Here is a 17,202-nt window from a genome sequence, read left to right on the forward strand (position 1 = left end):
AATACGCAATTGCGTATTTTAATGCAGAACAATCGTATAAAGCCAACTTGCGTTTTGCCTGCTTATTTTTAAGACTGATTCACGCAGCAAATACGTCAAGTGGGTTTGTACCCTACATGTGCGTGGGTGCAAACAAAAATGTAGGGGCCGAGAGGAAGCACCAGATCGAGGCGTGAAACGATCGTAGCCTGTTGTTTTTTGTTTGCACCCACTCTTTTGTAAGCAAAATAAAAGATTTACTTTAAATTGGATAAGTGCCGCGGCATTTCTGTTCTTGCTGATCATATTATTGAGTAGCGCTGTCGTCAGAAACATTAGGTCACGGCACGTCAGCGCCATGATGTCAGCTGTAGAGGCAGTCTCTTGGTCCAAGCTGTGTCGCCCTCCTCATCAGGCACAGCTTATCACAAGCGCTGTGTCTGAAGAAGAGGGCGGCCACTACAGCTGACATCACAACACCGCATGGCAGCACTGGTACGCAGCCGTCCCATGATGTCATACTTCCAGCAGCAGCACAACGCAGAAAGTAAGCCAGCCCAGTGTACCCCTTTAAAGTGTATATCCAGAGTTGGTTTCCTGCCTATTTTGCAAAGATTGGTGTAAAGAGATGAAGATCACGCAACTGTCTAACTCCCAAAAAATACCATACGTGAATAACGTTCATCAGAAAAGGGCTAAGCGCAAGGGAACGGTGCAGAGGAGGAAGGTAAGAGACATGCCTTCATCCTCCGTGTCTCCTGCACAATAGGGACATAGTTCCCAATTAAAGCAAATCTGTACCAACCCCCCCCCCCCCCTCCTTGCTCATTGCAGGGTTCAAATAGGTCCCGATGCCTTCTTTTGGTTGAAAAAAAAAAAACAAAAACGTGTAATCCAGAGGAGCGGTGTAAATGAGACGGGGCCTGTGCCCTAGGTTCAAAAAGATATGGGACACTACTCCATCAGCTTCTGCTTGCACTTTTCTTCGCATTTACAAAAAAAGAGACAACTACATGATAGCCAATTTTTAGACATGTCATCATCTTAGTCGCCTCTGCATGAGACCTACAGTATAATAAGTGGTTACTGAAAATACTATCCACAGAGCGAGGGTCCCCAGGATTGAGAAGCTCTGCTCCAGTTGAGAGTGTGGTCCCAAACAGATGATACGTTGTGCCAATTCCAGACGTGGTGAACCATGTTTTACATATAACTGATAAACCATTAAAATCACATACATAGAGAATATTTCATGTAACCGTTTTTATTGTTAAAGTAACACCTCCAAATCATGAGAAAACAGGAATGATATGTCTGTGTCAGGTGCTCATTTTTCATCATGAACATCAAAACATAGTATAAACCAGAACCAGAAGGAAAGAGGCACATGAAAGGGACGCACCAATATTTCCTGTGATGTCTTTATAGGGAGATCAACATCTGATAGAGCTAAAGATTGATACAACAAATGATAAAACTCAAGTGAACACCCTGTGCCTGCTTCCTAACAAACCGTCAGAACTGTGCCCTAGGGTGTCCTTCAGCATCTTGTAGCAATCAAAGGCTATGAAAGTGTACCCAGCATGACGGCCTGCTGTCGGAACAGAGGAGAATTACTCTGTTAGGGTATGTGCACACTACGGACTTGTGCTGATAGCTTCTGTCAGATTCCATAGCTCCCCACTTGAAGTTTCGCCAGTCCCATAGGCTCCATTCTATGGGCAGGCAGATTCCACTGTCCACCCAAAGAATTGTCATGTCAATTCTTTGGGTTGACGGCAAAAGGCAGAATCTGCCTGCCCACAGAATGGAGCCTATGGGACTGGCGGAACTTCAAGCAGGAGAGCACACTTGAAGTTATCCGTGTGAATTCTATAATGTGTACATACCCTTAGGGTACAAACACACACAGCATATACGCAGCAGATTTGATACTGTGTTCAGTTATTCAGATCTAATCTGCTGCGTCTCTGCTGCGTATCGCAGCAGTAAATACGCAGCGTATATGCCGTGTGTGTTTGTACCCTTGGGCTGGGTTCACACTACGTATATTTCAGTCAGTATTGTGGGTCTCATATTGCAACCAAAACCAGGAGTGGATTAAAAACACAGAAAGGATCTGTCCACACAATGTTGAAATTGAGTGGATGGCCGCCATATAACAGTAAATAACGGCCATTATTTCAATATAACAGCCGTTGTTTTAAAATAACAGCAAATATTTGCCATTAAATGGCGGCCATCCACTCAATTTCAGCATTGTGTGAACAGATCCTTTCTGTGTTTTCAATCCACTCCTGGTTTTGGTTGCAATATGAGGACCACAATACTGACTGAAATATACGTAGTGTGAACCCAGCCTTAATCCGTAAGTTCGGGTCTCCATGACTACAAAGATGCCATTACACTGTAACACATGTAATCGAATGTGGGTTGCGCGGGTTGGGGGCAAGGAGATCTGAACTTCAGGATTAACAGAGGAAATCTCTGCTGATCCATTTACCCCTACAAGCCAAAACGTAGCTAGGTAGACACCATAGGGACATTCTAACACAGGGATGGGGGACCTTTGGCCCTCCAGCTGTTACAAAACTACAATTCCCATCATGCATGGAGAGTCAAAGCTTGAGCTTTGGCTGTCCAGGCATGATGGGAATTGTAGTTTTGCAACAGCTAGAGAGCCAAGGTTCCCCATCCTTGTGCTAGCAGGTATCCTTATTTTAGGAATGGACAGTGGAAAGTGGTTTACTGTGGTCAAAACTTTTCACACTTTGACAATGTAACAAATAGAAGACTCATCCCATTGATCTACAGTAGGAAAACACAAAGCGCCGCTCTTCTTTACAAGTCATGAAACAGGTTCCACTTATTCTTTAGTTCTTTCGCACCCAAGTCCGTATTCTTTCACAGCTCGTCGTGTCTTCCCGCACCCGGAGGAAGGCTCGGTTTGATGAACACTCCTTCCATGACTTTCCAGTAGTTGTGGGCATTTGCGTTTGTCATGCCATGCACTTCTCTCTGTCCCCTGATGGGGTGGCTGTACTGCTCACCAGTAACAGTCAGGTAAACACTGGTCCCAACATGCTTGAAGCGCACTGTATCTTCCCGCTCCCACAGTGTGTCACTGCACTGCACAGTCCATGTGTCCAGGTCATCTCCTTCCCCATCATCACCAAAGGCACTAACTTCCTGTAGGAGGGAAAGAAAAAAAGATTTTATTAGAACATAAAAAAAATGCTTAATGGGAAACTAACAGCAGGTTACTGTTATGTTCCCATAGGGGGCGCTGAGGATGAAGGCTATTTTCTTAACCTGATCCTGGGGAAATCTTGACTTTATTGTGTAAATAAGCCGATTTGGTGCATTAGAGCCGGGACTACCGCCCACAGTGCACCGATCCACCCTGCCCCTCCTGATGCTCTGCAGTTATAAGCGCTGGAGTAACCTCACTGCACAGCGCCGCCTATATGTACATTAGGAGGGGTGGGAAAAATTGGTGCATGGTAGTATGACAAGAGGGCATCCTCTACGTCTAGAGGAAAGAAGGTTTCACCAGAAGGACAGGTGCGGATTCTTTACTGTAAGAGCAGTGAGACTATAGAACTCTCTGCCACATGATGGTGTTATGGCGGAGTCATTAAATAAGTACAAGGGAGGCCTGGATGCTTTTTTGAAAAATATAATATAACAAGTTATGGGCACTAGGTTACTAGGATTATTCTGATTGCCATTTTGGAATCGGGAAGCATTTTTCATCCCTATGATGGGGCAAACGGCAGGGTTTTTGCCTTCCTCTGGATCAACACAGTAGGGTATCTGTTGGTTGAACTTAATGGACTTTTTTTTTTTTTTCAACCTTGTTAACTAAGTTACTATGTTCCTAGTGCACCAAACCAAATTGTATTTTTATATGAGAAAGAGAGGGGGTTAGACAAATCTAACCTGCCGATATGTCCCTACTTCACAGGAGACACCAAGGAGGAGGGTAGGCGTCTTACATTCCTCCTCTGCGCCATTCCTATGCAGTTAGTCATTCGCTCCACTGTCCGGTAAGATCTTTAGTAGCACTGGGGCACCCGTTAGGAGCACTGCCCCGCCATAGCGCAGATGCGGACCGCCCCATTCATTATCATTAGGAAGGGCAGACTAGCCGTGGACGGGCAGTGCTCCTAACGGTCTTACCGAAACGTGGAAAAAAAGACTAACTGCACTGGAACGGCGCTGAGGAGGAAGGTAAGAGACATAACTTCCTCCTCCGTGTCTCCAGAGCAAAAGAGAGCTATCAGCAGGTTAGGTTTGTCTAACCTGCTGATAGTTCTTTGTTTAAAGAGTTAACAGTATGAATAACATCACATGACATCAGGCCATGATGTCCCTAGTTTGACTGGCGGGAGATTGTGCGCTGCTAGCTGCAAGCATCACACTGATGAGAAGGTCCATCCGATCCATCACTTTTCAAACCATTATTCGTTCATTGCAACGTTTCAAGCCACCAAACCTACCTTTTATAGGAAGGATCAAAATGATCTCCCTTTAAGGACTGTAACAAATATCTTTGTGCGCAATTCTACAAAAGTGTCCAGACTACGGCCTCATTCACACGTACGGAGCGCTGTCTGAAATTGTTGACAGCACTCTGGACTCACAGTGCTGTCAACAAGCAACCTCAAAAACACAAGCTGTGGTCTCGTTGAAGTATATGGGTACCTGGTTGTTGGATAGAGGGGAGGAGAAATGATGCGAGTGCAGGTTCTTCCCCGTGTTCACATGAGTAAGGCGAATGGTTTGGCCGCACTTTATAGGCGCCCCACGGTTACACTCTCCATCTCTCTTGCCTCTTACTCTCCAGTAGCTGTTTGCATCATCGGAAGCCTCCACACCGGTGACCGACTGTTGGCCGCTTCCTAACAGATAAAAGTAGGAATATTGTAAGTGCCTTAAAGGGATTGTAAAACGTATGGATTCTTTAAGCTAATTTTTAACCCTTTCATAACACAGCCCACTATGGCCTAAATAACCAGGCGCCAATTTTCATTTTTGTTCTTTCCTCCTCGCCTTCCTCCACCCTGAGAAATTTCAAGCTGAATCCGTGTGCATATTCCGCCCGTAAAATATGTACAGAGCAATGTCCTATTGTATTCAATGGGATTCCCGTGGTGGGAGATTTATCAACCATGGTGTAAAGTGAAACTGTCTCAGTTGCCCCTAGCAACCAATCAGATTCCACTTTTCATTCCTCACAGACTCTTTGGAAAATGAAAGGTGGAATCTGATTGGTTGCTAGGGGCAACTGAGACAGTTTCACTTTACACCATGGTTGATAAATCTCCCCCATAGTGCTTTTATTTCTCCATCTACAGGGCCATGTGAGGGCTTGTTTTTTTTTTTTTACAGGTACTTTGTAATGGCGCCTTTCAATCTACCATAAAATGTATGAAGGAACCCCAAAATTACTCATAGGGTAAAATTAGGGGAAAAAAAATGCAATGGGGAGTTCCGGTGTCTATCTTCTCTACACCAGTTTGTCTATCTATATTCTATACGTCAGTCTGAATACAGCGATATCCATGTTTTCATAGCTTTACTATGTTTTACTTTTTTTTTTTTTGGTGCAAATTATTAGGATTAAAATGACCCTATTGTGACTTTTACAACGGTTTTAATTTTTACCTTGCAGGGCTGTGCAACGCGTCATTTTTAGTGCCACGATCTCTAGTTTTTATTAGTACCATTACTAGTTGTGTAAATAAATAAATAGTTGTAATAAAATAAATAATCTGCAATCCTGGCGCTTTTTCCCCTCTCTTTGTTTACACCGTGCAGGAACACTATTGTTATATTTTAATAGATCGGACAATTACTTATGCATTTATTATATAGTTTTTATGGGAAAAAAAACAGATGCAGCTGTGTGCATCTGTTTGGATCCATTTTCCATTGAATTCTATTATTTAAAAAAAAAAAGTTTGTTCTTTTTTAGCATACACAAATGTGGTTGACCATGTTTTTATGTACGTTAAAACTAACCACGGATCTGTTACACGGACTGTAAAAACTGCAGTGTGAACCCAGCCATAATGAAGGACATCAGCAACCACGCTGATTATGGATATTTACCGCATAAATGGTGAAACCAATAGTGAACGCGGCCTCCAGGTGATTGTCTGACAGGTGTTAGGCCTCTCTAACCGATGATTAGCACCCTTGCTCCATGACCTTAAGGTGCCAATCAGTTACCATGACAGCTGGAGGCCTTCTGAAGGGCTTTATGCTTAGGGCCCTTTTACACAGAAAGATTATCTGACAGATTATCTGCCAAAGATTTGAAGCCAAAACAAGGAACAGACTATAAACAGAGACCAGGTCATAAAGGAAAGCCTGAGATTTCTCCTCTTTTCAAATCCAGTCCTGGCTTTGGCTTCAAATCTTTGGCTGATAATCTGTCAGATAATCTTTCTGTGTAAAAGCGCCCTTACTGTGTTAGATCTGCAGCAGACTATATTAGTGGGTCTGACATGACATGGGATGTCGTAACAAACTTGCCTCAACTACACATCTTGAGCCTGCCACATAGAGCATTTAAAGGGGTTGTCCAGATAAAACGTTTTTCTTTCAAATCAACTGGTGTCAGAAATTATATAGATTTGTAATTAACTTCTATTTAAAAATCTCAAGTCTTCCCATACTTATCAGCTGCTGTATGTCCTGTAGGAAGTATTCTTTCCAGTGGGACACGGTGCTCTCTGCTGCCACCTCTGTCCATGTCAGGAACTGTCCAGAGCAGGAGAGGTTTTCTATGGGGATTTGCTACTATGCTGGACAGTTCCTGACATGGACAGAGGTGGCAGCAGAAAGCACTGTGTCAGACTGGAAAGAATACACCACTTCCTGCAGGACATACAGCAGCTGATAAGTACTGGAAGACTGGAAATTTTTAGGTGAAATCTAAAATTTTTCTGAAACCAGTTGACTTAAAAGAAAAATATTTTCGCTGGACAACCCCTTTAAGGGGCTTTCTATGAAGAGAATAATAATAAAAAAAAAAAAAAGGTATGCTGACCTGCCCTGATTCAATGCCACTACCATTTTCATGGTGCTTGGTCCTCTCCTTCCTGGTTCCTGTGGCATTTTGTTTCCACAGGTAAAGTCGGGGCAGGTGAGTACAACTTTTTTTGCCACTGCACCTGGGGGCATTTAAAAAGCACAAGCCTCCCTGTCCAGAAAATTCCTTAATGGTGCGTTCACACCTACAGGATCTGCAGCTGATTTTCTGCAGCAGATTTCATTTAAATAACTGAACACAGCATCAAATCTGCTGCAGATCTGCTGCAGATCCTGTAGGTGTGAACGCACCCTAAGGGTACAAACCCACTTGCCGGATCTGCAGCGAGTCTCCTTGCTGCGTTTTTGCAGCGAGACTCGCTGCAGATCCCGGCCCTATACTTTCATTAGCAGAGAAACTCGCTGTAGGGATGTACATCCCTGCTGCGATTTTGTCTGCAGCCCTCCCCATTAACCCCCTAGCCGTCGGACATTATACATTACCGGCGACCGGGGCTGCAGGGGGCTGCGGGGGGCGATCGGGGCTGCAGGGGGGGGGGCAGCCCCGAAAACAACGCGTTCCAAAATAGACTGCTGTGTGTTGCCTCCAGTAGTATATATCCTTTGTGTGCTACCGCTAGTGATATATACTCCTTGTGTGCTGCCCCCAATAGTATTAACCCCTAGTGTCCTGCCCCCAGTAGTATGTACCCCTTGTTTGCTTCCCCCAGTAGTATATAGACCGCTTGGGGTGCTTGGTGCCAAAGACCGCCACTGTGTGTTTGTACCCTAAGGGTAGCTTCACACGTACCGTATCGCTGCGTTAATAACGTTGCAAGTCGGCTAGGTCCTGGCAGATCACTTTCACTACATACACGCAGTGGTCTGAACGACCGCTACGTGTATGTAATTCTGCTGGCCGTTTAACCCCTTCAGCTGCCGCCCGACTCCCGCTCTGTATACATTACCTCTCCTTGCTGCACGGGGTCCCGGCGTACTGCTCTCCTGCCCGGCCAATCAGTGGCTGCGTCTGGGCAACACACTGATTGGCTGGGCAGGAGAGCAGTACACCGGGACCCCGTGCAGCGAGGAGAGGTAATATATACAGAGCGGGAGCCGGGCGGCAGCTGAAGGGGTTAAGCGGCCAGCAGAATTACATACACGTAGCGGTCGTTCAGACCACTGTGTGTATGTAGTGAAAGTGATCTGCCAGGACCTAGCCGACTCGGAGCGTTATTAATGCAGCGATACGGTACGTGTGAAGCTACCCTTAGGGTACAAACACACACACCGCATCGCAGCGGATTTTATGCTGCGGATCCGCATCAGATTTGATCTAAACAACTGAACACGGCATCAAATCTGCTGCGGATCCTGTACGTTTTTGGTTTCTAGAACGATCGGCGTTTAGACGAATAAATAGTTAGAAAAATCGTTAGAAACTTCGTAAGAAAAATCGTTATTGCAATCGTTTAAGCTCATCTCACAAATAGGGTGAATCTTTGAAAGACCGTTCACACGAAGCGATCTGAGAATTTTTAGAGAACGACAAACGCCGATTTGAGAACATGTTGAAGATCAAAATGAACGATTTCTCGCTCGTCGCTTGATCGTTCGCTGTGTTTACACGAGACAATTATCGCTGAAATGCGATCGGTATTGCGAAAATTGGAGCGATAATCGTCCGTGTGAACGCAGCATTATAGTTTTATTGGAGAACACGGATCTGAGATAACATCCAACCTGTACAGCCCTGGTGTGCACTGACCACCTGTCACCTCCAGGAGGCGCTGCCATGAGATGTGAGGGACCTGATCAGAGCAGGTGCACGGTCACTTCCCCATACAGGTAGTTTTTAGAGCATGCTGGGAGTTGTAGTCTCATCCCAGGGAGACAGTGGTCACTAACACATTCAGAGCAGCAACCTAGCCTTGCTTTAGGTTCCCTTCCCCTGCTTTACGACTTGTACTCACCTGAGCCATACTTGACATCGTGGGAGTGGAGCCGCACATTATGTCGGGTATTCAGCAGCTTGACCACGGATCCGCACGTTACGTACTCCGCCTCGTCACTCCCCTGGCCCGGACACCAGGTGCAGCAAAGCCCGAGCACAAGGAGCCCGAATCCCGCCCGCAGCATTGCTTCCCCGGCACCTCAGCCCGGCTCCTCTACAACTTCCCTCAACATGTCACTGCGACCAATCAGCAATCGCCAGCAGACAAGGGCGGGGCAGTCCGCCTTATCAGCCAATCAAAGAAGCCGTAGTAATAGGTGGGCGGAGACTAAAGTCACCTCTAGATCGAGAGAGCTGGATGACAGCGGGTTGTAGACACGAGGGAGAACGTGATTGGTCCACGCCATGGCCCATTCAATGTCAGCCAGCCAATCAGGAGTCAGAGTCTTATCACAGCGCTCTGTGCTGGAGTACAGGCGCAGGTGCACGTACAGATATCGCTCCGTGTGTACTGTGCCCACATCTTATAATACGCAAAAGAAGCGAACTAGAAAAATAGGTTACTGTTCCCTGTTATTAGCTATTAGTGATGGGTTATAAACTGACTGTAGGTTTTAAAGTCATAAACCCTTAAAAAAAATTAATTATGTGTCATAGGGGAGGGGTCTAACCTCTCTGACCCTGTATAGGGAGAACAGACGCCATCTAAAGCTCCAGTACCAGAATCCTAAAGTCGCCAAGCTATGTCATGTTAAAGGGGTACTCCTATGAAAATCTTTTTCTTTTAAATCAACTTATTTTAGAAATTTATATGGATTTGTAATTTACTTCTATTTAAAACACTCCCAGTACTTATCAGCTGCTGTATGTCCTGCAGCAAGTGGTGTATTCTTTCCAGTTTGACACAGCGCTCTCTGCTGCCACCTCTGTACATGTCAGGAACTGTCCAGAGCAGGAGAGGTTTTCTATGGGGATTTGCTGCTGCTCTGGACAGTTCCTGACACATACAGATGTGGCAGCAGAGAGCACTGTGTCAGACTAGAAAAAATACACCACTTCCTGCAGGACATACAGCAGCTGATAAGTACTGGAAGACTTAAGATATTCAAATAGAAGTAAATTACAAACCTGTATAACTTTTTGAAACCAGTTGTTTTGAAAGAAAATGATTTTTGCCAGAGTATCCCTTTAAGGGTCACCTTTATGGATCATACACTGATCGGATGACCCAGAAGCCCCGCAGAGAAAGGAGACAGTTCGGAATTTAAAAGCTGCAGCCAGAGAAGTGAGAAATGGCGTCTGTCAGAGACGTGGAGGAGGAGCGGAGGAGGGCTGGGACATGCTGGGCGGGGAAGATGTAAAGTTTCTATTTTATTGCATTATTATTTACTGTGAATTTATGCTTTATATATATACATATATATTTACATACACATAAATTGTCTTACTTGAGGACCTAGATACCTTTTCCTTCTTCTATTACGATTTTTCTCCATAGGTACTAGGGTACAAACACACACGAGGGATCTGCATGGGATTTCTCGTGTGTGTTTGTATCCTCAGAGTCTTTCTGGTTAACCTCGTTTGATGTACGACAATCAGCTGCCGATCTCGCACTATACTGTTTTCCTACTTGCAACCTGACACTAACTTCATTGATCTTATGCGAGAAAGTCCGAATGTCAGGGCCCATCTGGGGGGAGGAGGATGTGGCTGAGGGCAACAACGTCCACTCACCTCCCCGATTCTAGCGGCGGGTCTTGTGTCGCGGCGCTCCGGTCTCCGCTGCCTGGCCGCTTCCTGGTCTCTGACGCGGGCCCGAGATGTGGTGTTTCAAGTCCGCTCAGCCAGTCAGTGACGGAGGCGGGATCCCACCTCCGTCACTGACTGGCTAAGCGGACTTGAAACGTTACGTCTCGAGCCCACGTCAGAGACCAGAAAGCGGCCAGGCAGCGGAGACCGGAGCGCCGCGATACAAGACCCGCTGCTGGAATCGGGGAGGTGAGTGGACGTCGTTGCCCTCAGCCACCTCCTCCCCGGCCAGATCGGAAAAAAGCCCCCCCAGCCCAGAGTACCCCTTTAAGGGGTTATCCAGCACTACAAAAACACGGCCACTTTTGCCCCACTCTTGTCTCCAGTTCAGGTGCGGTTTGCAATTAAGCTCCATTTACTTCAATGGAACTGAGTTTGAAACCCCACCCAATCTGGAGACAAGAGTGGGGCAAAAGTGGCCATGTTTTCGTAGCGCTGGATAACCCCTTTAATGATGGAAGGTCGTGACTGACCAGGGTGATTTATGGTAGAGCTGGATTGTGTATTCACCTATTACTATAAGCTGCAGATTTTCTGCATCACAGTCCATGAATGTTTCCCCGGCCGGCATGGTGTATCAATATCATGGTGGCAGCGGGGAAATCTCTGATTTGCCGCGGCACTGTAATGACATACCCCAGCCTTAGGGATTGTCTTCATTTCGATTGGGCCCTTAGTTCTGGTGGAGGAGCTTTTTATTCTTTTGCTTGCAGTGACATGCTTAAATCGCTTTTTTTTAAAAACTTTTTTACCGATCTGCACCGGTGCGGTGATCCTGGTGGTGCGGCCCGGCTCTTTGAAACGCGGCCCGGCTCCCTTACTCTGCACCATTTTTGTTTACTGTGCATTAGCCCAACTTTATGCTCTGGGACAGGCGGCCGAGTCATGTGACACAGGGGAATGGATATCTTCACACTGGGGGGCAGCAGGCCTGTCCCCAGTGCATAGAGCCGGGCTAATGCACGGCATAAAAATGGCACCGAGGGGCATTTTAAAAAAGGGACCACGAGGATCCCTGCATCGGCTAAAATAAAAAAATGGCGACTCTGTACCCACAATCTGACCCCCCCTCCACAAACCACTTGTACCTTCAGATAGCTGCTTTTAATCCAAGATCAGTCCTGGGGTCCGTTCGGCAGGTGATGCAGTTATTGTCCTAAAAAACAACTTTTAAACTTGCAGCCCTGTGCCAAACGGGAGTATCTGCGCCCTAACTTTGCACCACCCCTCCGTCCCTCCTCCCCACCCTCTTCATCATTAGGAATGACACGGGAATATTTTTTCCATGCTGAACATTGCACAGGTGCTTAACAATCCAGCCCATGTTCAGTATTCACACAGCTGAGGAATAGGAGACAATCTGCCTGGAGCATTCCTAATGATGAAGAGGGTGGGGAGGAGGGACAAAGGGGTTGTGCAAAGTTAGGGCACAGATTTTTACCTGCCGAACGGACCCCAGGACAAATCTTGGATTAAAAGTGGTTTGGGGGGGTCAGATTGTGGGTACAGAGTCGCTTTAATACTTGAACTTGGCGACAGCAGTTTAGCAATGTCTCCTATGGTGTGGAGGAATTTGACTGGCAGAAAACCCTGACCTCAAACCGATGCAGCATATTGGTAGGAAAGTGTAAATCTGGATGAGTCAGGTTGTCTGGCCCCCTGCTTGATGGCAGAGTCATCAGCAATCTGCCCCAAGGTGTATGTTATATACCTCCCAAGTGTCCCTCTTTTAGAGGGACAGTCCCTACTTTTGAGCCAAGTCCCTCTGTCCCTCTTTGCCCCTTACATGTCCCTCTTTTTGACATAAGAATATTAGATTTGAATTAATAGACTTTTTACACACGTCTGTGGGTGTTAGAGATGCAGTTTAAGGCCATGTTCCATGACACCAAAAATTTTTAAGCCATTTTGCGGTCCATGTCACCTATCTAACAGTGAGTCCCTGCAAATGTGGACAGTTACTGAAACACATTTGGAATACTGTCCGCAGTTGCAGGTCCGCAATTACATACAGGGTAACTATGTGTGAATAAGACTTAAAGCGAATGTACCATCATGTTGCAGATGAATAGATCGGCGCCGATGTCCCTCTTTGGCCGTCCAAAAAGTTTGGTAGTATGATATTTCACCATGCACACCAGGCTAAACTTCTACACTCTGTTATGCATATTAGACATCATGAGGCTATGTTTCCATGTCAGGAACATATAGGGGAAGGCGTCCGTCTCGTAACATAGACGGCCGCTATAAATTATCATTATTAGCAGCCGTTTATTTAACAAGATGGCGGCCTTTACCCAATCTGTTCCCAAAGTGGAAATATAGCTATAGGGTGGTGGGTGCTATGTCTTATACGTACTGTAGTTTTGCTCCTATTTAAAATCAGGTATACAGTGGTACCCTGGTTTAAGAGTAACTTGGATTAAGAGCGTTTGGGTTTAAGAGCTCACAGTTTTTCAAAATTGTGACTTGGTTTAAGAGCATTGCTTTGGTTTAAGAGCTCCCTGTACTGGGTTGGAGGGGGAGTGGGGGAGAGGCATGGTCTGCATAGCGGGGTCTACAGCACTGTACTCTGACCCATAAAGACTCCCTCACCTTCCAAATCATAGCAGATCCACTTCAGGCTGGGGCTTACATCAGGGGACAGGACTGTGGAGGTATTCTCTCCATAGCTGTAACCCCTCTCTCCCCGGACAGAGAGCGCTGCATGTATGTGCCCACATCTGTCCTGCTCATTCCTTCATGCTCCCTGCAGTCTCTGTCAGCCCTTGTGTTTCCCATCCCCTCCATTACTGTACAGTAACTTATAATATCACAGATTCTGCTGTTTCTGGATGTTTGTTTCATCTGTTTTACATGTTATTCAGAATAATAAATCATTATTTTTAGGCTGTGGAACCAATTGTCTGCATTTCTATGATTTCTTATGGGAAAATTTGCTTTGGTTTAAGAGTGGATCTGGATTACAAGTGCAGTCCCGGAACGAATTATGCTCGTAATCCAAGGCACCACTGTATTATTAAAATAGATTTTCTGCCAACAATCTTATTTCTATAATGTAATATTACAGTATATTATATCTTTTTCATGGAATAAGAGCAGTAAATTATTTATGCACAATGAGTAAGTGGAAATAGTAGCAGTGAGTAATTTCTGGATTTCTATAGCAATGCATGCATTTTTAATACAGTATACAGGAATGCAGAGCCTTGTTTCCTCCATGTGCCTGTATATAGCAGACAACACAAGCCGTCCTACACTCACCGGCCACTTTATTAGGTACACCTGTCCAACTGCACGTTACCACTTAATTTCTAATCAGCCAATCACATGGCGGCAACTCAGTGCAGTACGTCCAACTTTGAGGCAGATGGGCTACAGCAGCAGAAGACCACACCGGGTGCCACTCCTTTCAGCTAAGAACAGGAAACTGAGGCTACAATTTGCACAAGCTCATCGAAATTGGACAGTAGAAGATTGGAAAAACGTTGCCTGGTCTGATGAGTCTCGATTTCTGCTGCGACATTCGGATGGTAGGGTCAGAATTTGGCGGCAACAACATGAAAGCATGGATCCATCCTGCCTTGTATCAACGGTTCAGGCTGGTGGTGGTGGTGTCATGGTGTGGGGAATATTTTCTTGGCACTCTTTGGGCCCCTTGGTACCAATTGAGCATCGTTGCAACGCCACAGCCTACCTGAGTATTGTTGCTGACCATGTCCATCCCTTTATGACCACAATGTACCCAACATCTGATGGCTACTTTCAGCAGGATAATGCGCCATGTCATAAAGCTAGAATCATCTCAGACTGGTTTCTTGAACATGACAATGAGTTCACTGTACTCCAATGGCCTCCACAGTCACCAGATCTCAATCCAATAGAGCATCTTTGGGATGTGGTGGAACGGGAGATTCTCATCATGGATGTGCAGCCGACAAATCTGCGGCAACTGTGTGATGCCATCATGTCAATATGGACCAAAATCTCTGAGGAAGCTTCCAGCACCTTGTTGTATCTATGCCACGAAGAATTGAGGCAGTTCTGAAGGCAAAAGGGGGTCCAACCCGTTACTAGCATGGTGTACCTAATAAAGTGGCCGGTGAGTGTATATGAGCTCCAGCAGCCCACCAGGATTCTTGTACAGATGAGAATGGTTCGCTTATCCGTTAGCTCTAATTGTGCAACTTTTCATTTTCTGTTCTGTCTCCATATTATGTTGTTACAGTTTACTGGCAACGTCGACCTCTGACGGACTGTTCTCTAGGTCTGTGGCAGGGGAAGGGAACCTTGGCTCTCCAGCTGTTGCAAAACTACAACTCCCATCACGCCCGGACAACCCAAGCTTTAGCTGTCTGGACAAGATGGGAGTTGTAGTTTTGCAACAGCTGGAAAGCCAAGGTTCCCTACCCGTGGTCTGTGTTAACTGGTGTCCGCTGGTGCCCTCTCTCCTCCCTGCTTTAACTTTTAACTTTATGCTGCCTTATCCCTGGTACCATGCGGATTTACCCATTGACCACCCATTGGGGTACTCCGGCAAAAATCTTTTTCTTTCAAATCAACTGGTTTCAGAAAGTTATAAAATTTACTTTTATTTAAAAATCTCCAGTCTTCCAGTACTTATCAGCTGCTGTATGCCCTGCAAGGAATGGTGTTTTCAGTCTGACACAGTGCTCTCTGCTGCCACCTCTGTCCATGTCAGGAACTGTCCAGAGCAGGAAAGATTTTCTGTTTCAATATATTTTATTGAATTTTTGTCAATAAATTTTTTTGGCAAACAAAAGTAAAGTTTGGCAAACAAAAGTATAACAAGAGTACATCGAAAGTACAACAGATAAAACAGTTTTCACAAATGGAATAAGAAATAGAGCTAAGGTAAAGTTAACAATAACGTAACATGTATAAGATAGCATGTCTATCAAAATATGCATGAGGATGTATTGAGTCTGTATGTGATATCATCGTATATGTAATTATAGCTTATTCAGAAAACAGATAAGAAACTAAACAGAAAACTTAAGGTGAAAAAAATGGACTAGATGTCCATAACGACCACATCTCTCTAAATTTTTTAATTGTATTGTTGCCATAGGCTATAGCCTCCTCGTATTTATAAGTTATATTTAATTCTTACCAGTACCAGTTCTGTTTTAGTAGGGATGTTGGATGTTTTCCAACGTCTGGTGAGTAGTAATTTTGCAATTGTCGTAATCAGGCAGAATAATATCCTGTGTTGAGGCACAATGTGCTGTATTACTAGACCAAGCAGTACTAATTGAGGTGTGATGGGAATTGGATATTTAAAGATCTTGAGAATCAAATCTGAAACCTCCAAGCAATAATTTGTCACAAGAGGGCATCCCCACAAAATATGAGTCAAAGATCCCTCACTGCCGCAATTCCTCCAACACAATTGCGACACCGATGGGAACATACTATGTAATCTCAGAGGAGTATAATACAATTGTAGTCTAGATTTAATGTTATTTTCAACATGTGAAACACAGTGGACAGCTTTGTCAGACCAGTAAAATGCTTGTTTCCAGTCGTTTTCAGTAGGTGAGATATTAAGGTCTGATATCCATTTTGCGAATGGACCTGTAGGTTCAAATGTTACCAAGTTTCACATACTGCTATAGGGACAAGGCAAAATATTATCTTGCCACACCTGCCATTGGACATACTTCACATTGCTATTCCCACAATTGATTTATCTAATTGGATGACCCAGGGCTTGTTAGAGGTAAACCAGCTGTTCCGAGAGGGCATTCTCCACACATATCTAGACTTAGAAAACTCTTATAACTTACCTAAAGAAGATCTCTATAAATTTCTAAAAGTGAGACAATATCTCATGTCCAAGAAACACACCTCACTAAAATACAGTACTGAGCTTATGCAATTATTTAAACTACAACTGCAGGAAAGGTTTTCTATGGGGATTTGCTACAGCTCTGGACAGTTCCTGACACGAACAGAGGTGGCAGCAGAGAGCACTGTGTCAGACTGGAAAGAATAGGAATCAAACAAAAAAATAGAGACACAAAAAATTGTAATCAGTGATCACAGTTTTATTTAAAATGGCTAACCCGTAACTCACAAAGAGTCACCTTCCAACACTCAGGCGAGGAAAAAACCCCTGTGGAAGAAACCTCGAGGGAGTCATGGCTGGAGAGTTGCCCCTCCCTTGGGCTTAGAGGGGGAATACTAATACATCATAGTATAAACATGTGTACATTTACCTGATTTACAATTACAACAAAAAACTCCTAAAAATATATTCCATCAGACGTGAGAGAGATCTAGCTACCTTATCTGTCATCTTATTAATGGCTGGGTGGTAGCACCTTTTCTCTTTTATAGATCAAGGTCCACCTCTCAGGAAGGCAGACAACCCCTTTTCCAAATTACATCAA

At 44.9% G+C, this 17,202-nt stretch overlaps 1 protein-coding gene across 1 annotated transcript; it reads right to left on the reverse strand.

Moving 5' to 3' along the window:
- Positions 1-2,269: 2,269 nt before the first annotated feature.
- On the reverse strand, positions 2,270-9,221 carry SDF2L1 (stromal cell derived factor 2 like 1). Its single transcript, XM_069964045.1, has 3 exons — positions 8,994-9,221; positions 4,687-4,883; positions 2,270-3,168 (listed from the first exon to the last, which is right to left on the reverse strand). Exons 1-3 carry the CDS (start codon positions 9,157-9,159, stop codon positions 2,884-2,886), a joined length of 648 nt encoding a protein of 215 aa, XP_069820146.1. The 5' UTR covers positions 9,160-9,221; the 3' UTR covers positions 2,270-2,883.
- Between the last annotated feature and the right edge of the window lie 7,981 nt (positions 9,222-17,202).

Source organism: Dendropsophus ebraccatus, chromosome 3, assembly GCF_027789765.1.
Source record: "Dendropsophus ebraccatus isolate aDenEbr1 chromosome 3, aDenEbr1.pat, whole genome shotgun sequence".
Classification (NCBI taxonomy): Eukaryota; Metazoa; Chordata; class Amphibia; order Anura; family Hylidae; genus Dendropsophus; species Dendropsophus ebraccatus.